The 26637-nt window shown below is 44.7% G+C and overlaps 1 protein-coding gene across 1 annotated transcript in view; it reads left to right on the top strand.

The window, feature by feature from the left end:
- The first annotated feature begins 917 nt into the window (after positions 1 to 917).
- LOC135263856 (LHFPL tetraspan subfamily member 7 protein) overlaps positions 918 to 26637 on the top strand; it is a 102689-nt gene continuing 76969 nt past the window's right edge. Inside the window, exons 1-2 of the mRNA XM_064352300.1 lie at positions 918 to 1823; positions 25549 to 25687. Coding sequence (XP_064208370.1) covers positions 1509 to 1823; positions 25549 to 25687 — 454 coding nt within the window. The 5' untranslated portion in view covers positions 918 to 1508. The remainder of the gene's footprint in view (positions 1824 to 25548; positions 25688 to 26637) is intronic.

Genomic DNA, 26637 nt, shown 5'->3' on the forward strand with positions numbered 1-26637 from the left:
TTTAATGCTACAATGTTGACATACTTTCAATACCAATGAAAGTATTGAGTACTGTATAATTTACCCATGTTTATTCCTAAATTAAGCCTGAATCTGTACGCTTGTCTGGCAATTATCTCCATATCCTCCAATGTTAAACAAACGTACTTATAACCTGTTGAATCTAGGCTTTCTCCACATGGCACCACAGATTTAAATTATCTGCTTTACTATTTTACTAACTTTTATGGTCGTCCTTTCGTTGGAAAGGTGGGTAAAATTTTTGGAAGTTCAATTATTTTGTTGTGAAGTGTCTTGTCAAATAATTTCACACTCAAGTGGTTCTGTTAATTTTTTTTTAATGCTTTCATCTTTGCATGAAGAACGGATTCGCGAGTGGCTATTCCTAGGACAAGCCATTTGGGGGCAGCATAAGCTGTATATATGGCGCGATGTAGGGAACTGATTAAATTATTTAATTTATCAATTTCTTAATTAATTTATTTATTTATTTGTTTGTTTATTTATTTATTTATTTCGGTGGGGGGCGGGGGGGTCAAAAAAGTTTCGATTACAATAATCATGAAGTGCAGCGTATTTATTCATTTATAACCTGGTATTTAATAAAACAAAGTTCCCTCTTCTCGACTCGGACCAAGATTTGATTTTAAACTATTTCCCAACTTCTTTGTTTTAACAATAGACATAATTAGAAGCCAATTAGGCCAAACAATCACAGTATTACCAGTAATTTACAGAATGTAGAATTAACCACAACAGGAAAACTTAACACCCAACTGGTTTACGCCAACTACTAGGACGTTAATGAAAATTCAAAATCGCATAGCAATAAAGTAGCTCACTGTTAAATTATCTGCATGCACCAGTAAATCTCAACTTCTTCGGTATGGTACCTGTCTGAGGGGAGGGGTTGTGTGAAAACATTTCACAGCAAAGAGGAGACGCCCACCTTAGCGTTCCTTAAGGAACAACGCACGATTTAACCCTGGAAGTAGACTTGCTGCTACTAGCTGGTTAGCTACTAGTAACGTACAAAGCTGTAGCTCTCGCGGAGAGAAAAAAACGCACAGACTGCAGTGCCTATTGAAGGAGACGCAAACAAAAAAAAGAACTGGCTGTTTACATGTTCCTTTCACGCGCAAGCCCGGAGGAAGAGAAATAGATATTTCCATGTTCAGCAAGCAGTTGTGGGTTACAGTTCTGGAACCGCGGTGCCCTCGGAGTATTTACATTTGGGTGTGACAAATGTCTTTAGTCACCCCCTGTACCACTTCCCAGGAAATAATCATAGAGGAATTGAAGAAACACGTGAAGAAATTGCTCGTGGATGGAAAGTGATATTACAGTTTCGATTAAAGTTGAATTGCGAACCCATGTTTGGGTATTCTGTTTATATTTCCATTAACTGTCGTCTCGGGCTGTGATTTGTTGACATCCTTCAGTTGTGGTTTCTGATGTAACATTTTTTGGGGAGTTTTTTTTTTCTTTTCTGAGTGACTGAGCTCCAAATGCATTCACTGCTGGATCGGAAGAAGAAAGAAGCCGGGGTTGGGATAGATCTGTCTCCGAGCTCTCTGCCCCAAGCTCCGAGGATGTTCAGCTGTGTGGGCTGCTTTTGGGTGCTCTTATCGTCGGCTCTGGTCGCGATTTGTAGTTTCAGTTTTATCTCCCCGGCATGGATTGTTAAAGATCACCTGAAAAATAAAGATTCCGTGAGCTTCGGGTTACTCTGGCACTGTTCCGAGTCCCTGGACCATATGTACAGATGTTACACATTTGGAGGGCTTGGAAAATTCGCTGAAATTCCTTCCAGTTCCTGGCAGGTAAACCGTTAAAAAAGTAACATTACATTTCATTGTTAACGATCTTATTCCGTATCCCGTGTTAAATGTTTTTGAGGAATCGTGCTACGATTGTTTCATGCTTACAACAGTACTGGGAGTGGACATGTGTCAAAAGCTTTAGCACCAGCCGTGTTTATGGGGTGCGTGTGTGAGCGCATTGAGGCTTACTTTGGGGACAATGCCACCTGAGGGAAGAGAGAAATTGCACGCATCGACAGACAGGGGCATCTCGTGTATACAGAAAAAAAGACAATATCAGCTATGGTACTGCTTTGTTTCACTGCACCGTTGTGTATGTGCGGTATGGTCGTGATGGGTTTATGTATTTGCGTCCTGCTTTTTTAATTCGGGCATAGATTTGCATCTGATGGACAGCGGTGCAAAATGGGAGCTTATTTAATTATTTATGTACAAAGAATAAAATCATGCCGCGCTAAACCAGTGGTTTGGTGCTGGACTATATGCAATAATTACTAGTTATTACGGATAACGCGCCTGCGCCCTGTCACTCCTGGAGCCTGTGTTTCATGAACGCGATAACGGCACGCTTCTGTAGGGCAGTGGAGGCACGTGCCTTATATTTATTTCACATTCAGAATGATTTCTGATGTCTTCTGTGGTTGTCTTGCGTCATGTACAAATGTTAGCTTTTCGTGTGTTTTGCATGTTTTGATGCAGCCAGAAGTGTCCAGATCATACGTTAAGGAGATAACGGTCCCAAGAGAGGCGCTGAATATACCGTACATTAGATACATTTCACGATACAGGCACACCTGAAAGGGTTGGGGCTTTCATAACAACAGAACGTGTAACCTAATAATAATCTATTTTTGTCCTGAAGTTGCGACAGCATGCGACTTCGGGACAAAACACGGAATTTTAAATGATCTTCTAGTGCAGTGGTCCAAAACATCAATTAAGGTCTGCCTCCTACTAATCGGGAATGGGAGACAAAGCGATGTGCGTAATTTTCCTACCAGTAGAGGGCGGCTGTCCTGCTGCCCTTGTAGTTCAAACTAACAAACGAGGCAGAGCTGCACCTATTTTAACAGCACATCAGCCGTGCATTCAAAGGACAAAGCCAAGCGCCACGGTGCGTTTCACTAATAGGCTGGGCCAAGGTGTCCAGAGCGCGTCAAACGCACTTAAAAATCACAGGCTTTGGCCTTCTCCCTCTATTATGCCCTCCGTGAAATATTTTGTACCTTTTGAAGATACTCAGCATGTCGTTGCCTTGCACACAGTAACTTGTGCTTACATGTTGCCTCGATAATAAGTGCAATCACAAACTAGAGGACCTTGCCCCTTTGACTCACCGTCCACCTAATGGTAGTGAGCAAGAACTCAAACACAACAGTGTTCTATAACAGCGAAGGGCTCTGGAATGTGGTCTGGTGAGCAAAGATAGTGAAGTCTGTTTTCCTGAATCGAACAGTCTTTATTTGATCTTGTGTTTGCAGTGGCTTCATGAGTCTATATCAGTGCATTTTCATCACATCCAGTACCCTGTGCCGTAACTGGAATCATATGAACGGAGCAGTAATTTGGCACATTTCAGGCTGGAAATCTTGGGTCCTGTATAACTCACTGTAAAGGTCGCACCCTGTGCTGAGATGTTTCCTTTAAAGGAAACAGTGCTGTTCAAACACAGCTACAGTAATCACTGGTAAACATACTTAAGGAGTAAAGAAAATGGATTGCTCATCACTCCTTAGGCATGTTTACCTGTGATTACTGTAGGGTTATTTGAACTGTATAGCCACAGCATTTGCTGGGGATGTGTTCCAGTCCAGTGGTTCTCAATAGGGGGGCCCCAGGGCCCAAAAGGGGGACTCAGGGAACTGCCAGGGGGAACTTGAGATGACAATAAATTATTGAAAGCTTCAGTTGCAAAACACAAGTAATTATGCAGCTAAATAAATAACACAGAGCAAGCAATTCATAATATATAAAATATAATGACCTTTTAACTTTCTGTAGATGCCACACTCATATGTTTGTTATGAATGGGACTGCACTGTCCCGTGTAGTGTCAGTTATGTTGCATTTTTCCCCACACAAAACCAATCACTTCCTGAGTATTAAAGATTATTATTATTACCACATTGCAATGATTAGCAAACAACTGATGCAATAATAAACACAGGATTGGTGAGTGCGTATACTCATATAGACCTAATCATTGTGTAGTTTCTGCCTGATTCCAGCGTACAAATTAAAACAGTGAATGGCAAGTCTTTGAATAACTTAGGTCTGTTCTAGCAGACTGACTTTGACTCTTGTTACAGTAAAATATATTATATGGATCTTGGACTGAGACTGCACATTCATATTATTACAGGACATTGGTCATTCCAGTTTTCATCCGTTAAGAGGCTACCAAATGGCAGAGTCGGATATTGAATATTCCGGAATCATTTGTTACTGCACTTACATTAAGCTTGCTTGGCTGCCTGTCAGGTGCCCTTATCCAGAACAACTTGTGTGGGATTATGTAGATGGATACCTACTGAAGCAGGTCAAGGCAAGCTAAGTACCTTATATCTCAAGGCGTACAGTGGTAGTGTCTCACCTGTGATTTGAATCTACAGTCTAGTGCTTACTAGCTGTTCATCTCTGGGTCCCACTACTCCTCTTAAATTTCCCCTTAAAATATACCATAGAGCGCATATGTTTCTGAAAGCCCTCTTAAAAAGTAAGTGCCTTTGCAACAGACGACTCTGTTGTGAGAATTCTAAGCTTTGATATGTGCTCTACGTTCAATCCTCGACAGCTGGACTAGTCTTTGCCTTGAAATGTTACCGTGTTACCCACAGTACAGTGGTCTGTTTATCTGAAAGCTACAGCCCTTTTTGTTTCTGGCTAAGGGGGATGTTGCTAACCTTGGGCCAAACGAATTTAAATACAAATATAATTTCTTTGTGATTAAATTGATTCACTTAATAAATGAAAATAAGAATGACTTCATGAACATATATAAAATATAATTAAAATATATGAAATATGTCAAATATATTGGTGCATAAGTTAGATTAAGTCAGGAATGTGATTAGATGAGTGATCAATATGCGCAACTTGTGTTCATGTTGGTGACATTGCAGCTGTTGTTATCCTTTGATTGCTTTAAGTATAAAAGTTTGTGTCATATTCAGTCTGTGCAAATACCAGTAACAACGACTTAGATTAGACCTTAGACCTGGGTCATATACATATTTGTTTTGGATTCAAATACTTTTCTGTGCTCTATTGATCTTGTCTGGTGTAATTGAGCCTGCTAAATTATGACCAGGAGGTGAGGTTTGTACTTTTTGAGAGTATTTAATTAGTTCCAATACACCAGACAAGATCAGTACAGTGTAGAAAAGTATTTGAATCCAAAACAAGTAAGTGTTTGACCCAGGTATGTTAGACCCGTTGCCTTGCTGGCTGACAGAGATGGGGGGATCCCAGGGATAAGGTGGCCATAAACCACAGAAATCAGGAACAGTGATCTTCCCAAAATGGTTCTGGCTCTCAGAGCCACTGGCAATCTCGAGAGCTATGATTTATTTATGAGGAACATTTGCATGTGAAAAGAGATATTAATAAACTGTCGCTCATTTTGGGGATTGTAGAAACATGAGCAAGATTTCCGCAAAAAATTACAATGAAGGATTAGTCGGTTTTAATCATTGGACCAATCTCATGGCACCGTCTATACCAAACCAAGCCAGACTTACACAAAGATTTGTTGATTCAATTGTGCATTTAGCTATATTTATTCTACTTTGTTCTTCCCGTTTATATATGTATATATTTTATATTGAATTTTTAGGAGGTTTGGAATTAAACGCAGTTAACAATATTTGCTGGGAGCGAGGCGATTTTTCACCATTTTGTATACAAGAGAGCATTTTTCATCTGCCAACTGAAGCTATTCAGTCTGTTTATACGACCCCTTGTAAAGGGCCCGGGCCTGATGACCATTAATAAAGCTGAAGGAAGACCCATTAAAATTTCATCAGGGGTTTGTTGGGGTCTTGCTGCACCTCATTGATGTGCAAATGACTTTACTAATGTTCCTGTTGGGGTCTCTCCCTCCCCCCCGCCCCCCCCCCCTCTCTCACTTGATGGAGAAGGAGCCCCTCTATCAACACAAAGCAGAGCGTGGTCTGGCCTGAACAGTGTCGCTCTGTCCGCTGCCGCGCACCAACTTTTAAAGGCTCTTTAAAGTGATGGATGTTCGGGGTTGGCGGGATCTGGGCCGCGTTCCGCGGCGCCTGGCGCGCGTTCGGTGGCGCGGTTCCCCTCCTGCCGCGGAGCCCTTGGCACGAGGGCAGGGGCCGGCTCTGGGCGAGGGGAGATTGAGCAGCCGGCGCTCCTCTAAGGAGGGAGCCTCCTCCCCGTCTCCTATTTTTACACCGTTTGCCGCCTTGTTGGGCGTACTCGCGCCCCGATTGGTCGAAACGATTCTTGGGCCTCGTTCACGAATCCCTCCTCAGTTGTCTTCGGCATTCTCTTGCAGTCAGTGCTGCGTCCAGCAGAATTCCGTACTGGTTTCACAGTTCTTCAAAACGAGTTCTCTTGAGCCAATACATACCTTAGTGGCTGTGTTAGATAAGAATGTATAGCTCTATATGTGTGACCGTTTTTAGCATAAACCCATTCAGTTGCGTCAGATATGCTACCCCAGAACCATTATGAGAATTATACAAATTACAAAATAAAGTGTAGAAAATTATATACTGTATAAATAAATTCAAGTACAGCATCAACTAATGAGGTGTAAGATACTAGCCCTCCTCTTTGGCTGCTGTTCCTCTTATCTTACAGTGCATTGGAGGTCTTCAGGACCTTGGACAGTGGCAGCCCCGCATCCACACACACCTGAGGTTGATTTGTAATCAGCTCAAGTGTTGTCCCTTGCCTGTGTCAAAGCTACTTGAGTTTCTCTCTGTTCATTCTTGATTTCCTCCTCTCCCCCTTTGTTTTCCCGGTCTTGTTATGTTGCAAGGGGAGTAATATAGCCTGTGGCAGGGCTCGGTCTGGGAGAGGAAACCGGGCCAATCTGAAGCCAAGCCTACTGGAAACAAGCACACTTTTAAACCTTGAGCTGATTGGTTAATGCAACCCAGGTGGGTGTGCCCACTTAACCGGTAGGCATGGCCCCAGATTGCCTCAGTGTCCTCTACCAGACCAAGCCCTGTCACACAGGCATTCACCCGTTCACCAGCTGTTGCCTACGTTTATGACCGTGCCGCGGGCCCCAAACAAGTTGGGGCTGGCCCTTCCAGGGGGTCTTGGCTTGAGCGCCGTTGTCATGGTCACAGTGTTCTGCCAGACTGTCGTCACCCTTCACCAGCTGGCCACAGGTCCTGAGGGCAGAGTTGGCATCTCAGCCTGGTGGTCTCAAAGCCCGCAGGACCACCTAGAACACTTCAAAAAGTCGGTGACTATTTTTGTCATTCCCAACATGAATTGTTCTGAATTATTTTCTGTCTGTTATTGTTGTTGTACGCAAGGAAATCTACCAATCTTCCAGCCTTACTGTAAAAATGTTAGCAGGGGTCGTCACCAAGCGACAGCAGACCTTTGAAACAAAATCCACTTTCGCCCACAGCGTACATTAGTGGATGACTCATACGATAAAATATGTTTTTTAGAGGACAAAGCGACGTTATGTCCTGCACTTTTCCAATATATGAAGTTGTAATGCTGCTGAAGTATGAAATAAATGTTCGAGTGAATGTTCGAGAGCATCCACTCAATCATCTCATTCATCTTGAATTGAAGCTTGGATGCTGGATATGGCTCTAAGCTCTTGCTCTCCTCCAGCCACACCCATTATGCTAAGCATTGGTGTTGGCTTGGCAAAGAACTCTGTATGTGTTCTAAGCATTTACTCATTAAATTAATACTTACTGTGTTTCTCTAACACTTTTGTTGTAAACCGAACCACAGCTCTGTAGCCTCAACCGCTTCACCTTGTATTCTCGGAGTCCCAATGTTAACAAATAGCAGTGTTTTCAAGATGTTTTGATTCAATTCACCAACATTAATTAATGGTTTGTAATTACCATTGAAATTATTTTTGTAAAATCTGGATGCTGACTTGAAAATGATGGTATTGTATCAACTTGTTGTCACAGTGAGAGTTTTGCAAAAACATCTTTTAAAAATATTATTTCCAATGATGTACCGGATTAGGCGAAGAAAGCAATTATATATTTTTTCTACCGGTGAAAAGGTATTTTAATTAATTTCAGCAGGTACAGTGTAATTGCTGCCGGGAACGAGTGGCCTTGGGTGACGCACTGGCACAGACCATTCTGTCTGTACCTGCACAAGCAGAATTCCCAGGGGCTGCCTTAACAGACAGGCAGACTGGGTGAACTAGGGGGGAAGAGGAGGGTGTGTTGGACCTCCACAGGAGTCTTACTAAAATAATTAACAGACTAAGTAGTTATAGCAGCTGGATGTGCAAATAAGCCCATCTGTTTTAAACGCTTGAGGCAGGTTTTCCACTGCGGCCCAACCCAGTTTGTGAGGATATGCTAAAACAAACGTATACATTCAGATAGCTGGTGTGTTAGCACGGGGCGTAGTTCAAATGCTAAAGATCACGAACCGGACTCAGGGCAGTAATTGGAAATGAAAAGTCTCAATCCGTCCTCGCCCGTTATTCTCCTCCAAGCGAGTGTTTAGATTAGTCTGCGCTGCGGGTTTATTTTCGACGGGAGATTGGTTTCTCGGAGCAAATCCACGCCGCACAATGCTCCTCCTCTCGAAACTCTCAGACGAAGTGGCCGAAGGGGATGAGAGGGCAGATTGTATTTTAGATGCTCTTGAATGCCTCATTCTGGTCCTCCAGAAGAGCCCCTTTCCCGGCATGTCGAAAAAGAGAAAGCTAGTCTGCTTTTGGGGGAAAAAAAAAAAATTGGCATCATCTGGAATTCGCTTCAAATGGAATTCACCCTAGCCCCCCAGTCCGTGTAATTCCCCATTCTTTTGTTCTGTGTGTTGTATCGGGGGGAGGTAATAATTTGCACCGCCTGAATGTGTGAGGGCCCTTCGCTCGCGGAGCAAAACCTGGAGCAAGGGGTTTATTACCCCAGCCAACCGGCCTAATAAAATGATGGATGAGGGCCGGTTTTATCTCCCCGTCCAAAAATAAGCGGGTGCGGATGAGATTCTCCGTGGGTCAGACTGCAGGGAGCCAGGGTCCCAAAAGACCCGCAAAACAATGGCGGAGAAAAAGTCACTGGATTTCCTGTTACCCTGTTAGATGTGGCGTATTAGGTTTGCATACGCTTAGACTAAGTAGGCGGGTTGGGGCAGTTATGAGATCTGATTAGGCAGTCAAGCTGTACATTCTCGCTTTTGCCAGCCATCTCCGATTTAGCATTGTGCAGATGGGCCTGGACCGGATTTATCCGTGTTTCTCGGTCCCCCCCCCCGCCACCCCCCCCCCCGTTTGCATCATGAATAGCAGGCATCTGCTCTGGCAGGTGTTGCCGTTGAGATTTGGACCGGCTCGGACGCTGTGCGTTTGGACGCGTGCGCTCCGCCTCTCTGCACGGGCGACGGGAAACGATCGGAGGCCGTTTTTAGAGGGGGGGCGGGGGCGTGACGTTCTTTTAGATCGCCCCCCTCGTCCCGACTCTCGTCTCGGCAGAACGGGCCGCCGCGTAGGACGCGAGACAGGCCAGCGGGACGATGACTGTGATCGGAAGTGACGCGTTGACGTGATTGATCGCGGCCGTCTCTGTCACCGCTAATACAGTAATTAGGGATCCGGGGGGCCTGTCGGACAGGACACGGGGGCGTGGGAGCTGAAGCGAAAGCCCGCGGGCCGGCGTTGGCAGGGTCATGTGACGGGGGGGGGTTAGCAGATTTGCCCGACAGCCGTTTTTCCACGGTTGCTATTTGCAGATGACAGAGACGAATGGAGAAGTCCCTCGACTCATGTTTGCTTTGTGCGGCGAGCACTGGTCCCCCGCAAGGCGGATGTTATGTGCTGTGCGATGCCGAACGGCTGAACGCTGGGACCTAGAAGGCACCCGCTGATGTTTTATGAGGAAGTAAAAACCTGGAGAAAGTGCTTGGTCGGACGCCGTTATCTAATTCCAATGCTCGTCCGCTATGTGCTTTCCTAGGGTTACATCTTCAAGACAACATTGACTTTTTTCAAGATATTTTTTCTTTAGTTAAGTTCAAGCTTAAACCATTTACATGTTAGATTACATTTTTGATTTAAACTATTCAATCCCCTCAAGGGAACAGCCCTGTAAACCCCAGTGCATGGGTGAGCTGGCCCTCACTTTTGTTGGTTCTCAGTCTGCGGCAAATGGATGTTGGCAAAACTTCTGAAGGGATATCATCTCTGTTTACACAGGCGAATAGATCAGGGTGCCTAGCCGAGTGAAGACGTGCCCAGCTCCAAAGGTTAAAAAGAGAAAATCCGGGGGATCAAAATGGTCGTGCTTTTGACAGGAGGCCTTGTGGGAAATCAGGTCAGAGTGTCCAAGCTCCTCTGCTGTCAAATTAAAATACAGATCCCAAGGTTGGGTTCTCCTGGCTGTTGAAAATGGATGGTTTTCATTTCAATGAATGATCGGCGAGGTTAGTGGAAGACAGCCAGAAAGTGCTGCCTTTTTTCAAACCAGAATTTAATCCATTTTGACAGTATGTAATTATGTTATGGGATTTAGGTAGTACATACTTATGTCCGCAGGACCGTATCTGATCTTTGTGTTACAGGCTTAAAGGAACTCATGGGTACTAAAAAGTAAAACAAAATACTAAGAGAAAGTGTTCAGAAATCCATTTTGTCAAAGACGATGTCTGATGAGTTTGACCGAATAACAGTTTCTTCTCATCCACAATTACATTTCTATTATTGAAATATTAGTAACGTTAATCCTTGACTATGATGTATAAACATTTAATAGAATGGACCTGAAATTAAAGCATTAAGTTGAACACTGTAATGAGAGTCATCTTCCCTCTTATACATGTGGATAGAAAAAGAAATGCAGTATGAACAAATACTATAGGTATAGTGCTGACTTTTAGAAAGGCTGGCATGAACCGCGGTTCAAACCCATCTGTCAATCAAGTTTTACTTCACACCGTACAGCACACCGCGCTCTCAGCGAGGGGATTCAGGAACGTGCACTGGAGAATGCGGTGCAGAGAAACGATAAAATGGAGCGTATGGAAAATGATGTGCATTCGATGAGCGAGGACAAAAGAGAAGAAATGACTTTCAGTGACACTATGACAGCATTAAAAACAGAAGCGTACGATACGTGTACTTACTAGATACGCCTACTACAATATGCTGCATTTAACAGGAGTTTGTTAAAATATGTTTGTAGCGTCCCTGTTGTCTGCTTATATATGTACAGGAGGGCTGGATTGAAGAAGGCTAGCAGGCTAACTGCATAAACCTTAGTATTTCAGATCTGTCTTCATGCTTCTCTACGAGTGCAGGCTATGGAGGAACAGGGCGTGGGGACTCCTCCAGAGGAACGACCTCGAGGCCCCCTGAATGTTTTATTAAAAAGATAATTTAGAGACCTTTTCATAAAACCCACTAATATGCTACACTTCTTATTTATACATCCCAGAGCTTGAAATTAATTTTAGCGACCTGGAGAAAATCATTAAGCATATCTACCCTGGGCTGTAGTACGTTTACCTGGCATTACCCTGTATACCTATAACCTTGCTATCGTAAATGCCACTGTCTAAAAACAGCACAGAGACCCTCATTATAACACCATCAGTGTTGATGTATTTAACTAAAATTGCTAAATGTTTAGTACCCTATATGAGTTATACAATGGAAAAAGGCACAGTCTTACACATAGGATAACCCAAACTGCAAGGTATTGGGGGAGAATAAAAATATTTTAAGATCTGTTGATAATAAGATAACTGAGTAATTAAACAATTAACTGGAAGTCTTTTTAGGGGACATTGTATCTGCTCTTTCTTTATTCTTAAACTGGAATGCATTTTGCTCGGTGCAGTTCTTGGCAGGTTACTCTAGATCGGTGAATTCCAGCAGTATGTAGCTTTTCAGTTTAAATGCCAAGGCAGCGACGGCAATTTCTTTGCCTCAAGCAATTCGGTGTTATCTGAAATATCACGGCGCAGAAACACAAATGGCTTTAAACTGTGGTCATTCGCAGTTAGGAAACCAAAGTTCTTCTCCTGTCCCTGTCAGCTTTGCAGAGATGTACGGTTTTCTTCTCAGAAAGGGTTTCTTCTCGAAGTGGCTTTCGTTTTACCTGAATGGGCATCACCGTGGTCAGTGTCTTCTGCTTTGACTGATGACTCAGCGCTAATCCAGCTGGAACTTCAAAAGCACAGGGTCTCATAATGAAGCTTCTAATAACCATTAGACATGCACTTTAAGTCGGGAGCAGGGCTTTATTAGTTTTCACCCATTTGTTTTAGCATAATAAGCAGATTTTCATCCAGGGCATCAGATATGCTTAATGTTGATGTTGCGTAAAAAAAGCCGATACTAATTTATTCATCTTTACCATGCTCCAGGGCTCCAAGCAGAACAAGCCTGAGCTGATTAATTAGGGCTCGTCTCTTTGTCACTGACTCCTTCTGAAGAGAATAGTAACACTGTGGTTCTCTGTACTGCAGCGTCTTTTTCAATTAGCAGCGCTCAGCGGCCGGTGCTCTAACGGAAAATTACCGAGTCGGGATTTTGAATTCACGGTGCGTTCTTCGAAGCAATTCTTCATTTCCTCAGAGTACGTACATTATTTCCCAAGGAGGATGATGCAACTTAATGTCCAAGTCGGAAATTCATTCCCCTTCCTTGCTTATAGCATAATTCACTTCGCGGTGCACATAACCATAACGGATGCATTTAGGACCTTTCTACCTACCTCCATTAATGCCGGCATATCATTGTCCTTGTATGACATGGGCACGACATTGTTTTAAAACTGACCAAATGAGATTCTATTTTGTGAATTATTCATATGCATAATCCTTTTATGGATTTATCCTTTATCTCATAGGTACATAAATTCATGCTGCACTCCTTTCACAAGGAGCCACACTGGATTACATCGTGAAAATATGCACAAAACACAATGGTGAAGTGGTTTGGGCTTCTTGAGATTGCAAATTTAAATTGAAAGGAGGGCGCTGTTCAACCCTAGAGAAGATGCCCCCCCCCTCTCCTCCCCCACCCCCCACCCACCCAAATGTCCCCCTGCATGCAGTAAGTGTATAATATTTTTTAACTGAATTTGTATGCATCTCCCAAGCAAATAAATAATGTAATGTAAAAAAAGATTATTAAGGAGTTGATCTCCCCCAGACTTCGATGAGCAAGAATGATTCCGGTCGGGGGGGCGGGGGGCTGTGAGCTTGTGCTTAAAAGATTAGACCCTGGACTGCTGTCTGCGCCTGCGAGATGCTGAAATCAGCAGTGCAGAGGAAAGCTAATATTGCTGCCTCTCCAGTTGCGGTACATGAATTATGAAATTTGCACAGGGGAATGGTTTAGTGCCAGATCATGCATAAATGCAGGAGCGGGCCGAAGCGAGTTTGGGAAGCGCGAGCGGTGCACTCAAGGACAGCCCAGTGCACGGCGGCCCGCTCCCCTAAACCCCGTTACTGTTGCGTCTCAGTAGAGTCCGCCTTTTTTTCCCCCCACCGAACTATCCCCTCCGCCTCTTTGGAATGCGGCTGTTTTGTATTGTGCTTTCGCACCGTGGAGCAGAATTGGACGTTGCGTCAAAAATGTAAGCGGCTTTTGATTACACTGTGGGTACGGCTATTTTACTCCCATCAGTCTGAGTGGGCTGTCAAGCAATTTGTCGTGATCCTTCAGTTATTGCTGTGGCCCAAACATGAAGGGTCTGGCAAATTAGATATCGTATGTGTCATACTGCTCCATTATAACTACCTCAGTGCTATTGTGTATCATTTAGGTAGTTATATATAGAGGCAGGTATATATAGAGTAACCACCTCAAGTTTTGAGAGTGACGCGAACTCACGGCATAAACATTTGTCACAGCTGTGTTTGCCCTTCAGAAACACGACCGCGGTTATGAATGTGCGGAGCCATGCATATTTATTAATGTTTAAGTACTGTGCCTTATTAATCTTTTAAGGAAGGCAAAGGCCATTCTCTGCTCTGCAAATAATGGAGAGCGTTTGGCTGTGCTGGTACCTGTACATATGCATGTACACAGTTGTCTGGATCGTTTTTGAGAGTGAAAGTTCAGTGATTAAAAAAAAAAACTTGCAATAAGATCTGAAATGTTTTAAATCTCATCAAATGCATTTTTTATCCCAGTTGAAGAGTGAAACATATTTTTATGAGTGATTTTGTGTAGCAACAAAGAAACTAGCTTCTCTGGAGAGACTTCAAGGATGGTGGGAAATATTTTCTGCTGAAACCCTCCTATGCCTTCCTGACGGCACATACTTTCTCTCTCTCTTTTTGTTCTCTCGATTCATATTTCATTTGTTTTCAGTGGGCTGAATTAAATCAATTTCCTCTGAAGCCTTGTGTGTATATATATCCATGTTTTTTTACTTTCATCTCCTCTCTCTGTGAACTGCATATGGAGCAGCACAGTAAAAGGAAAAACAAATGCTGCATTTTCCTTTTTAATGTGAACAGAAATATGAATAGATACACTCTGATTATGTTCCAATGCCAACATTACCTTGACATTATTTATTTGCTTTGCAAATTTCCTCTTCCTGGGTGAAATTGCACTGCCTACTATTTATATTTTATCCATTTAAGCAGCTCAGTATGGACTAAAATATATTAATTCAACTATCAACCTGAAACCTTTGAGTTAAAAATGATCCATGATTTGTGATAATAACACCAACAACAACAACAACAACAACAATAATAATAATAATAATAATAATAATAATAATAATAATTATTATTATTATTATTATTATACCCTGAATTAACCACTGAGGTCCTTAGAGTCGTTTTGCTTTTCTCATCCTTTCAGGGCAGAGGAACTATTGCCTCAGACACACGTACACACTTCAAAAGATAATTTCACTTCTCTTCTGTCATTGCAATGTATTATTTACTAGAAGACAGAGGCGAGCTGTTGTGAGAGAGGAGTAGGGGGAGGGGCTGCTGGGGGGATGGAGGTAGTGCTTCAGCTTGCACTCCATGCTAGAAAGCCCCCCCCCCCCCCAGAGACACTCACGTTCCCGTAACTGAGAACAGGGCAGATGAGCGGCTTTATGAGTGGCAGGGGCGAGGCCGCTGGCAGAGTATCGGGCATCCGGGCATCCGGGCATCTCTCATCACAGGAGTGCGGGGATCTGCCCAGGAGGCGGGGCTACTGAATAGCGCTGAGCCCGCACTGAAGACGTTCAAAACACGGCCATGTGAATGCCTCAGGAAGTGAATGACGTTTTTAATGTTTTCAATCTAGAAAAGTGCCCAAAGGGTCTTAGTCTTTTTAAAAATATTGCTCCAATATTGGCTTCTGGATAAAAAAAAATAAAACTATTCATCAATTTTTTAAAACCAATTATCGTCCCAAAATTCACTGCGCTGACAAACCTGCTCTTCTCTCAAAGTGCACAGCCAGCCTCTCTTTAGTTCCTCTCTGCTTTCTCCAGCTGAGCTGCGCAGTCAGTGCGCCAGAGGAGTACGCATCATGCGCAGCTGACGGCAGCAGGCCGCCAGCACCCAGCTGACCAGAGGGGTCGCTCTTGCACTGTTAAACTGGCACAGCCCTGTGGAGTGACACCCTCCCTCTCTGAGAGACACCAGATATAATTATGTGGCACCCTCTAAGGCTGCTGGCAGCTAGCATCACTGGCGTTGTCAGGGTTTGAAGCCAGGCCGGGGGGAGAGTCACTAGTACACGCTTTATTTGCTGTAGCACGGCAAACTACCTCATAGTCCCAAAATGTATTATTTAAAATCTGGAGGGGAAATAACCTAGGGGCCGCAATTGATTGTAGTGATTTTCATTGTCTGTAATCGTGTTTTATAATTTTGCTTAGACCTAGACTTTCCTGGGATAACGCCTCATCTTCTAATGATTGCAGACCATTAAACGCGTACCTTTACAGCGAGGAACGACCACTTCGTCAGAGAGCGGCGTTTCTCGTTCGATCGGCTCAGTTATGGATGGTCACATGAGCAGACGTCCTTGATGCTTTTTCAGCTCGGCGCAGAGAGACCAGGCCCGTCTATTATGTGTATTCACCTCCACTCTGAACATTTGGAGTCACTGCCAGGTCGCGATAGATTTGTCAGAAGCATTGATTTCCCCCCCCCCCCCTTCCTGTCTCTCACTGTTCCCTGCAAAAAGGGGGCTGCCTTTGATGAAAAATATTCATTAAGTGAGAATTTAACGAATGTGTGTCCTACAGTGTTGGTGACATGCATTTAATCCCATGAGGTCTGTGGCCCCAGCATGTTATCCTGGTACCCCGTAGTAAAAAATGTGATTCCTATTAGTGCGGGATTATAAAGTATTGGAGTCAGTGCTTTAGATCTGGCTGACAAAGCTTTTATTGTGCTCGAAAGGCAATATGGATGAGAGATTATTCAGGAATCGCCGCAGTGCAGATTATTCAACCCCCCCTCAGGTATTACAAGCCACTCAGTAACCACTCTCAGGCATACAGTATGCAATGCATAACACAGCTATTTCCTCGTAGTCTTTACACAAAGGCATACTGGAGCCAGTGTGCACTGTAAGCATTCTTTCACAACACATACACAACACACCGCGCATATCTAAACCCCCCCCCCCCCCCAAAAATAAAGAAAATCTGCTCAGACTTCAAAACATCCTGTGCACCCCTGACACCTCTGCTGAGGCGCTCTTAGTGTTTCAGCTGGAAGGGGCGGAAAAGGTCTCGCCGTATGCGGGGCCAAAATCCTGCTCCTCTGCCCCCTGCCCGCGCGCCTCTTTGAGCGGGCCCCGGGGGTGGAAAGACGAGGGAGCCCCCGGCTCGCTCCGGAGCCAGCGCGTCGCCGCTGCTCCGCTACAGAGGAGCTCGGGCTGCTGGCCCGCCTGGTCCCCGGCAGCGAGGCAGATGCTGTTATTAGCCCCCGGCTGGGAGACAGCTGCTGGGGTCACGGCAGGGTGAGAGAGACCCCGAGAACAGGCCGAGGGCGGTGACACGAATATTACGACGCGCTAACTAGCCGGCCGGCGCTGCATTCTGGCAGAGCGTCGAAAATTCCGCCCCGAAAATTTCATGGATGTGCAAACATTCCACTTTTATGCATCAAATGAAAATTCGATTAGGGGTGTGGCCAATTACAGTGCAGTTTTGATGGGTGCTCGGAAGCACTGGAAAATCCTGATACTAACTGGAACGTACACTGAAAAAAAGGTGTAAGTTTTACGGTAAAATACTGGAAACTGGGTTGCCAGAACTTTACTGTATAAATAACAGTAACAGCGTGTTAAGCATGCGGTATGTATTGTGGTGTTTCACTGTAAATAATACAATTATTTACATTCCAGCTGTTTACATTTTCATACCATCACTATTTTACAGACACTATTTTGACCATAAAGTTCATGTACACGTTTAGTGTAGGATTTTTACCATCTGGTTAGTATATAATATCTATGGTAGTGCTCTGAAGTTGCCCCCTTGCTTTGGCTTCCCGTGTGTTGTTCTAAGGGGAGGCTTTGCAGCAGAGGTGTCAGGAGGCGGTGGGTTCAGTGGTTTTGAGTGTTGTTGGGGGTTTCTGTGGTGAAGCAGCGGTGTTCGTTTTCTCCCCTGTATGCAAACGGACCTCTGTGTTCCCAAACGCCCAGTGTCTCAGGGGCTTCTCGGGGGATGTGTGTGCGGCCTGTGCTTGATCCCACCCAGCTCGAAAAACATGAAAGTTGGGAAGAAACCTCTTGGAACAGCAACAGAAAAGCTGTATAAAGTCGGGCGGCACGCAAGCAGGAAGTTCACCACAGTTGAGCTCGTACGTGTAGCCAAGAGAAATTGAGAACCCTACCACTAAATGTGCTACCCTGTACTTTGCACCTTAATTAAAGCTGTTCTGTACAGCGGGTCAAGCACTAAGTGTACGTCCAGCATTACCTCAAGGAAAACTCCCAAGGACTGCTTGACTCCTACAGTAATCCTCCAATTTGCATTCTAATCAGTGGTAACCATCACTTTATTCGTAAAGGGAATTATTAGCAGATTGCTGCGGGAAAGGAGTCAATTTTGTTTAAGCAGTGGATGACATTTTATTTTTCCTCAAGCCGGTCTCCAATAGCAACACTTAAGCTGTGCCAGGAATCTGCCCATATGCCCCTATCCTATGCCTTCTTATGAGGTTTCAGAAATCAATTGCTGCCCAGTTTTTTATGAGAGCTTGCACTGTTGCTGACTGTAGAATTTTATGTCCTTTGGGATTCCACTAACTGAAAAAACTCAGAAAAAAACATTACAACCAGGCTTGAAGTTATAGTGTATGTTTTCTTAAAAAGCTACAAGGGCTGTGAGGAGGTCATACAAAGGTTTCTGATGTTATACCCATAGTATATGTATTGTAATATCTCTATGAGTTTCTAATTTATTGCCAAAAATGAAAGTTAAATGTAACATTTTCTTAGATATGATATAACGGCCTGTAGCAGCACCTGAACCAAAACTGAGAGAAACAGGTTCATTTTATGCAATCAATATTGAACCACTTAAATTTGCAATATGAAAAGAACAAAAATTTGAATAACTCAATTTATGTAACCTTGCCTGATGATTTCAAAATGCTCTAAACTCTGCTCCCAGAATACCTCAAGAAGCAGCCAATCAGTATCAATTGCGGTTCAAACCCTACAATTGTATATCATATCGGAGAAAACATATTTATGGCAGATCTGATTGCGTTGAAGGGCACATGTCCACCTATCGTAACTGCCACTTTGCAATCCAGGCTATTCAGCGGACAGAGACAGATATTATGTCTCAAGACAGGCTCCTTTGTATGACTACAGAACAGCATCAGTGCTTTTAAAAAATACTTCCTTTTCAATCCCTTTTGTTCTTTTTTTAAAATTCCCAGGCCTTCCGAATTAATTGGCCCTGCGGTGCTTTGTACACTCTGATAGGCCTTTCTTAGTGAATAGGTGAATAAACTCAGCCAAACAGATTGTCAGTTTGTCTGTGTGTGGTCATGACCCACCCCCCCCCCACCTCATCGCCATGCCCACCAAAAACCTTCACTGCTTTTTTCAATAAAAACCGCAAGGCCAGTAGAAGTTCAGCCCCATCAGTCAAGGGGGACTGTCACACAAACAGCATCCATTCACCTGTTTTGATTTGGTTATCGGCACGAGGAGCAGAGATAGAAAATCAAGGTTCAGAAAGTAAAAGTCCTCCCCACCTGGATTTGCTAATTGGCGCTGTTCCTCAGCCAGGAGATAGAACTAATGAGTGAAATCAGCTGGCAGAGTTCATGGGTGGAAGAAACACATGGCAGGACTTTTTCTTACTGACCCCTGGACTTTCCACCTCAGGTCAGGAGTAGTGTGGTGAAGGAGGAGGGCTCAGGCTGACAGAAACACCTAAACCAGGGATCAGCAACTCACGGTCCTCGAGGGCCGAGAACTGCTGGTTTTCCTCCCGCCCTTTGCCCGAAGGTCAGGTGTGAAAACAGTCTGGCCAATCAGTAGCGCTAATTACCTGGGAGAAAAGAAAACCAGGGCTGGATTTGGATTTGAGGGCCAGAGTTGAGAATCCCTGACCTAAACAAACAGGCCTTTTTCTCACTTTCCCCACACGTCTACAAATCCTCTTCCTTGAGTGTGAAATTCATAGGGCTGTAACCTTACCCATCTCTTCCCCCAACATCTCAGCAGTTTGTAGCTCGTGATTTGCCGTTTTAAAAGGCTTTCTTCACATTTCCCTTTTTTTCCACCCAGGGCTTTCTTCAACTTAACCAACAAAAATACAGTTGGCTTCGGTGCAGAGACAAATATCTCCATTAAAGCATAAAATGTAGAGGTGAAAAAGCAGCTCGCCGAGTGTGAAGTGGGAGCTATTTCTGTAAACGAGGGCTGAAGGAAACGCTGGACCAGTAGATCACCGCTGCCGTTGCCTGCAGAGCCCCTGTCATAGATGGATGGAAAAAATAAACGTTGACCCGCGGTCTCTCCCGGCACCTGTGAAGTGCTGTTTTGTAAGACGTGCTGTGCCGTTAATACCCCGGGAATGGAAGAACATTATGGCGTGTCTGTGAAAGCAGATGGAATTGGAGAGGTGTCAGTGCCGGTGCTTACGGTGATTGGTGCGACGCCGCCTCGCTGAATGCTGATGAGTTGATGGTCAAGCGAAAAGTATGAAGCACTTAAAAGAAACGGTGGAACGACGTCTGGCTGGGAGGCTTTCATCTCGCGAGGCGCGAGCGCTCGCAAAACGAGTTAGCGCACACGGCGCTGTTCGGCACGCTCACGTCGACGGCCGCTTTTCAGTCGAGAAGGCTCTCTTCGCCTGAATCGTTCGTACCCGTCTTGAATCAGATTTTCAAATAGCAGTCGGTATTTATGTGCTTTGATGAGCTGTAGCGATGAAAAGGGGGTGGCCGTGCGTGTGAGAGAGAACGGGAGTGCCAACCTAATGTTTTTTTTTTTAACTGTATTTTAGTTTCAGAAGCCTTGTGTTTTGTGTTTTTTTAAAAAAAAAAAAAAAATGTTTTCACCATATGGAAGTTTTTGGCTAGCTTGCCATGTTTATATCAAGGGTTAAAATAAACACTTGTCTCAATTGTCTTGAATCTGCATTCTTCTCTGGTAGAGTCTAGAAGCCATTCTCGAGCCATAAAAAAATATAATTGTTTTTATAATATATTGCTGCCAACAACATTAATCTTCCTAGTTGAGTGCTTTTTATAGTCAACCGAATTATACTGGTCTGCCATTCTGACAAAAGTCAAACCCTGAAGGTGCAGAACTGTGAGGGTTTCAAGAGCCCAAATTTCTAATGATATAAATTATCGGGGAGTAGGTAGTGCCTTGACATATTCCATGCCCTGAAAATCCTTTACTCACTGGCTCTTAAAGCCCATACACAGCCTTAAAATTTCACAGGCACTCAAGCCCAAAGTCCCTAATCCCTGTCTTCCTAAAAGTAATTAGGATTTGAAGATTTAGAGGGCTTCCAGGTTGAAAGGAGGTGTGAACATTATTGCAGAAATCCCAAGTCCTAACTCTCTCGAATTTATCCAATTTATTGCTCTCAGATTGCCGGGTGTTATTAAAAGGGGCAAAGCTGAGAACCAATAAAAAATGTCTTTATGACGGAGCCATCCTGGTGTGCCTCGCCAGTTCAATATTTATAGGGGCTGGAGGCCGTTTTTCATTATATTGGATATTGGAAAGAATATCTGTGTCCAGTTTCTGCGGCTCCCCTGTGTTTGGTGGACCGGTGTGCGGCGGCGTGTGGGGTATATATCCATCCCCGGCTGGCGAGATATAAGGGAACACTTTGCAGCGTTGAAAGGCCCGTCTTTGATTTTCAACGTAAATCCACTCAATGAAGCCTGGGTGCCGGTAATAAACCAATGCCTAACGTTTACAGCGTCAATGTCAAAGCCCCCCCCCCCCCCCCCACACACACCAAACCCACACGCGCTCACAAGCAGAAAGCTGGAACGGTGCCATCGGTAGTATTTTAGCACATTAGGAGCGGTGTCTGTTTCCTCCCACATTAAGCAGAGCAGAGGTTGCGTGACTGAAAGTCAAGTCACCGCCGGTGATGTAATTTGCTGGTAAACCGTATTTAAAAAGTCATTTTTTTTCTTCTTCTTCTTTTCTTCATACCAGGGGCTCAAATCACACTTAAAATTGGCAACCGAACAAAACTTGTTAACAACAAAAACGTCACTTTGGTGCTTCGCTTGCCGTGAGTTATCATGCGGCTTTGGATACTGAAGTGGACAGGAAATAAATTTAAAAAATAAAAAGCCTTGAGATGGAGGAAATGCCTTCAGTTGGGTGTTCGACATTTAAATTTCTCTGTTTCCAAAGCCTAATGACAAGTTCATGGAAAGTACCGCCATGGGCACCTGCCCTTGCAGAGACTCCTTTGTATCATTTATGTTATGGTTTATGAGGAAAAGAATTAAAAGCTTTTGGGAAACCATTTCTACAAATACAAGAATGTTTGAATTGAATCTAATTTTCTGCTAAATTAACTTGAGCTCACAGTAACACAAACGCTGTGTCGTAAAACTTCTGTAGCACATATTTATGAGTAGTTAAATGAACTTGATGTAAACAGTTGCAAAATGCAGTTTATGACTTGAAAATCTGACATATGCCACTCTTTAGTTTGTATCAACTCAGACAGAGCTATTAGTTTGCTGTTACTTTGCTTCCATTTTGTGCACTATGCAAACAGCCCTATACCAGGATTTAAGACTCCAATTCAGTTGATATTGAAGCCTCACATTAGCACACTGCAGTGAGTACTGCATTCATAATGAAGGGAGTATTCTTACTGTTCCCATCCAAGGCAGGAGAGAGTGAGGACAGGGGTAGTACAGCACAAATAATCAGCTCTCTTTGCATCCTGTATGAGGCTGTCATTGTATCTGCATCGCCGTGTCATTTATTTAATTTGCTATTCTGGATTTAAAAGAGACAGCTCCACAGCACAGGGTTAAAAAAAAAAAAAAAAAATTAAAAAGCCTGATTTCCTCAGTATAATATGCTTAGATCACCAGCGAGGGGGAAAAGGCATTCCGGCGCATATATGAATACATTCCCTCTGAGCGGGGTGGGAGGGGGGAAAGAGCCGGCTTTCTTTTCATCTTCCAGCCTTTGCCTGGCTCCTTTCACTCTCCCCCAGCCTCCTCTGCCTCGTTAGCCTCGAGAGCCGCTGCGATGCTCTGGCATGACACATCCACAGAAGACACTTTAAATTGGCCTGCCCAGGCCATTCTTGTGTTTGCCGAAGTATTTTTAAAAGAAGATAATTTTTTTCCCCCCGAGTTCAGCGAAGGCCACATCAATGAGTTGTGCCACTCATCTTTATGAGACAGTGTGGCACATAAAATCATAATTACTAAAATGGTTATAGTTTACATGCGAAAGAGTCAAGTAGTCGTATTGAATAAAACTGCAATCTTCGTTCAGGGTAAGATGCAATTATTTATTCATTTCAGTTATAAAAGGCCGGTGTGGTGCTCAGACAGCTATTTCCAAACGACCCCATTTTGGACAGTTGAGCACAAACAGATTCCAAAAGCTGTATGATCTATAATCAGCGGTTAGTTTTAATCAGTAAGTCTCCGCCTCTTCCTCTCCCTTTCTTATAAATCCGAGCAGCACTTATTTTCATACGCCCACATCCATCCTATGTAGACTACAATTTAATTAGACCTCCTGTCAGCTGTGACATTTTGTTTCTACTGAAGTTTTTCCCCCCAGTTCTTTTAATCTGCCACTCCGAACAAAACACCTCGGAGCCCCTTAATGACACTTGTATTCGCATAATACCCTCGTGAATTTTTCACATTTACTACCGTCTGCGCGGCTCAAACGCTAATGGCTCCTCGGGACGTTCGGTAGGGAGGTCTGGCCTTCGGGGTCCACGACTTTAATGCGCGGGCGCGGAAGTTCAATTTCCTCAGACATTGGGTTGGAGATAACGAGCCCAGATAACGAAGAGCCAGCCTGACCAAAGAACTGATCTTTCTCCTCCCAGAAGAGAAACGCATATCACGGGTAGGCCTCCGAGAGCGATAGGTTAAATTTCTGTAATTTCTTACAAGCATCGAACTTGCCGCGTCGTCTTTCTATTAGCACAGCGCTGTAGCAACCCATACCAATACCTCGCCTATTTAGCTTTTACAGGGTTTCCTCCTTGTTTCGCTTGAATGCACTAAATGAACGAAGTCGTTCGTTCATTATTTGCAGCTACATCTCAGGCAATAAGAAGCCCAGTAAATCTGCAATCACCTGCGTTGCGGTAAATTAAAGACAACGTGTCCCACTGTTTCGTTAGTCTGGATGCCATTTCAGGTCCATTGGTAGCGTAGAGAACCCACCATGGCTTATGAGAATGGATTAGGAATGTCGGAATCAAAATAATGATCTCATTCAAGGAGATAGAACTATGCGGTTGTAAAAGGAAAGAGCAACAGTGTTGTTTTACTTATCGTGTATTAAATGTTTGATCAGCTGAACCCTGCCTGAGATATCCTCCTATTAACAATTTTCAAAAGAAGTAACAAATTCTTCATTGCACGGTAGCTTTATTATTTTACATTTCAAAAGCCTTGTTCTAATTTTGACCATGGCAGAGGAGTGTGTGTGCTTGTCTGTACTCTCCCAAATTTGGTAGGGGACATTGCATTGATGAGATGGGCCTACAAATACAAGTAAATAAAAGATCAATTCAATTGAATTAATTAAAAATAAATAAATGAAAAACATGGATAAACTTGGTTTAAAATGTGTTAATTGCATTGTTTCTCTGACACCACTAGTGTATACAGCTGACATCAGGAACCTTGTTCGCACATAATCATTCAGGTTCCTGGTATTCTCTCTAACATTGATTACTCATCACTCATTACGAGTGAACTAATAATGCAGAGTGGCAAATTCAATTGAGTGGTCAATGGTTTCTCCTCCCGGTGTGCAGCCTTGGCCCCCTACTCTCTCTCACGTGTCTTGGGGGGGGGGGGGGGGCAGTTGTGCAGAGGGCAGTGGCGTGCTGTGCAAACAGATCAGATGACTGTACCGGTGTTGACTGTGGTTAGGAGCCTCAAGGGGCCATATGTCACGGGCTGTAGTGTCAGTCCAGGGGGGAGGGCATTGCTCAGAAGGCTCGTTTCAACTCTTTGACCCTGCTCTATTTCTACAGGGACTGGAAGGCAATTTTTGAGTTTGTGCGATTAGTTTCTTGCAGTAGAATTGGTTACGCGCCAGCATTATGAAATACATCACTGGTTCAGTTGGCATGAATCACCATCTCAAAATGAAGCCACAACAACACATGATTAATTAGAAGTGGCTGGGCATAGCTGCAATTTAGACAGACTAGTGCTGTATGTGAAGTGTCCTAAGGTTACCCTAAAGCCTCACTGGTGAGACTGGCTAATGCATGCTGTACAGTGACCCCTGCTGGTGTGTGTGTGTGTTGCAGACGAGCTCAGTGCTGTACAGTAACCCCTGCTGGTGTGTGTGTGTGTTGCAGACGAGCGCGGTGCTGTACAGCGACCCCTGCTGGTGTGTGTGTGTGTTGCAGACGAGTGCGGTGCTGTACAGCGACCCCTGCTGGTGTGTGTGTGTGTTGCAGACGAGCGCGGTGCTGTACAGCGACCCCTGCTGGTGTGTGTGTGTGTTGCAGACGAGCGTGGTGCTGTACAGTGACCCCTGCTGGTGTGTGTGTGTGTTGCAGACGAGCGCGGAGCTGTAGAGTGACCCCTGCTGGTGTGTGTGTGTGTGTTGCAGACCAGCGCAGTGCTGTACAGTGACCCCTGCTGGTGTGTGTGTGTTGCAGACGAGCGCGGTGCTGTAGAGTGACCCCTGCTGGTGTGTGTGTGTGTTGCAGACGAGCGCGGTGCTGTACAGTGACCCCTGCTGGTGTGTGTGTGTGTGTTGCAGACCAGCGCAGTGCTGTACAGTGACCCCTGCTGGTGTGTGTGTGTGTTGCAGACCAGCGCAGTGCTGTACAGTGACCCCTGCTGGTGTGTGTGTGTGTTGCAGACGAGCGCGGTGCTGTGTTCCGGCGGATGCGCGCTCCTGGCCGTCAGCTCCCTGCTGGCCATCATCACCATCTTCCTCCCGAGCGGGGCCTGCGAGCGGCGGATTTGCACGCTGGCCGGGTACATGCAGATGGCCGCGGGTAAGTGCCTGAGCGTTACCGCCGCCTTCGTTTCGCTCAAACGCGCGTGGCGGGATGGCGGGACTCGCCCCTTCCCCCCCAGACGTGCGTGCGAGCAGGAGTAGGAGCAACAGAGTGTGGCGCAGTCTGACAAACGTTACATGTGTCAAAAACCAAGACAGCTGTTCTTCACCAGTGGTTGCCAGGAGACACACTGGGACTCTGGGATATGTAGTGTATACTGAGATTTAGAGCGCCTCATAAAAAGGCAATTATACCCCTTGAATACAGGTCATTGGCGCAGGGAGTGCATGGCTCATCAGGGCTTGCTTTCATTCAGTGGAAAAATTGCAAACACGCAGTTATCAAATTTAACACCCTCCGCATTATCGTGTCACGTGTGCCGTTCGCTGCGCAGTAGCAACCAGTCGTTTCGAACCTCAGCGGTTTTGCCATCGCGGTCTGAGGACGGCCAGCGAGGCCGAACCGCTAACGTGTGTAAAAAAAAGAGCATCTCCGTGCTTCCCGAGCGAGCTCCGCACCTGCTTGTTGTAAATTGGATTACGGAAGCCAGAAATCGGCTTCGCGCCGGAGAGAGAGGCGTCCTCTGCCCTAATTAGCCCCTGATCACGCCGCCAGGAAAATAAATTAATTTAAAAAATGCAACAAAAAACCGAACGCCGATTTCCATGCATGAATTCCGGCTGGGCGCGGGGGCGCTGCAGACGCCATTAACATTTCGTAGAGGGGCGTCCTGTAGAACTGCGAGGGTAAGGACTTTGTGCTGCGGCGGTGTTTACGCTTCCTGTTTCCCTCTCCTCTCTATCTCCTTCCCGTCGTCAGACAAAAAGCCCGGTTCTCAAAGGCGTGGGGTTTCTGCAGACTTCTGCTGTTCAAAGTCTGCCTCCAGCCTGTACAAGCTTGCACTCGTGTGTTTCTTTTCTTCTGATGCGGTGAGCTTCGGGCTTTTA

This window comes from Anguilla rostrata, chromosome 9 (genome assembly GCF_018555375.3).
Source record: "Anguilla rostrata isolate EN2019 chromosome 9, ASM1855537v3, whole genome shotgun sequence".
In the NCBI taxonomy this organism is placed as follows: domain Eukaryota; kingdom Metazoa; phylum Chordata; class Actinopteri; order Anguilliformes; family Anguillidae; genus Anguilla; species Anguilla rostrata.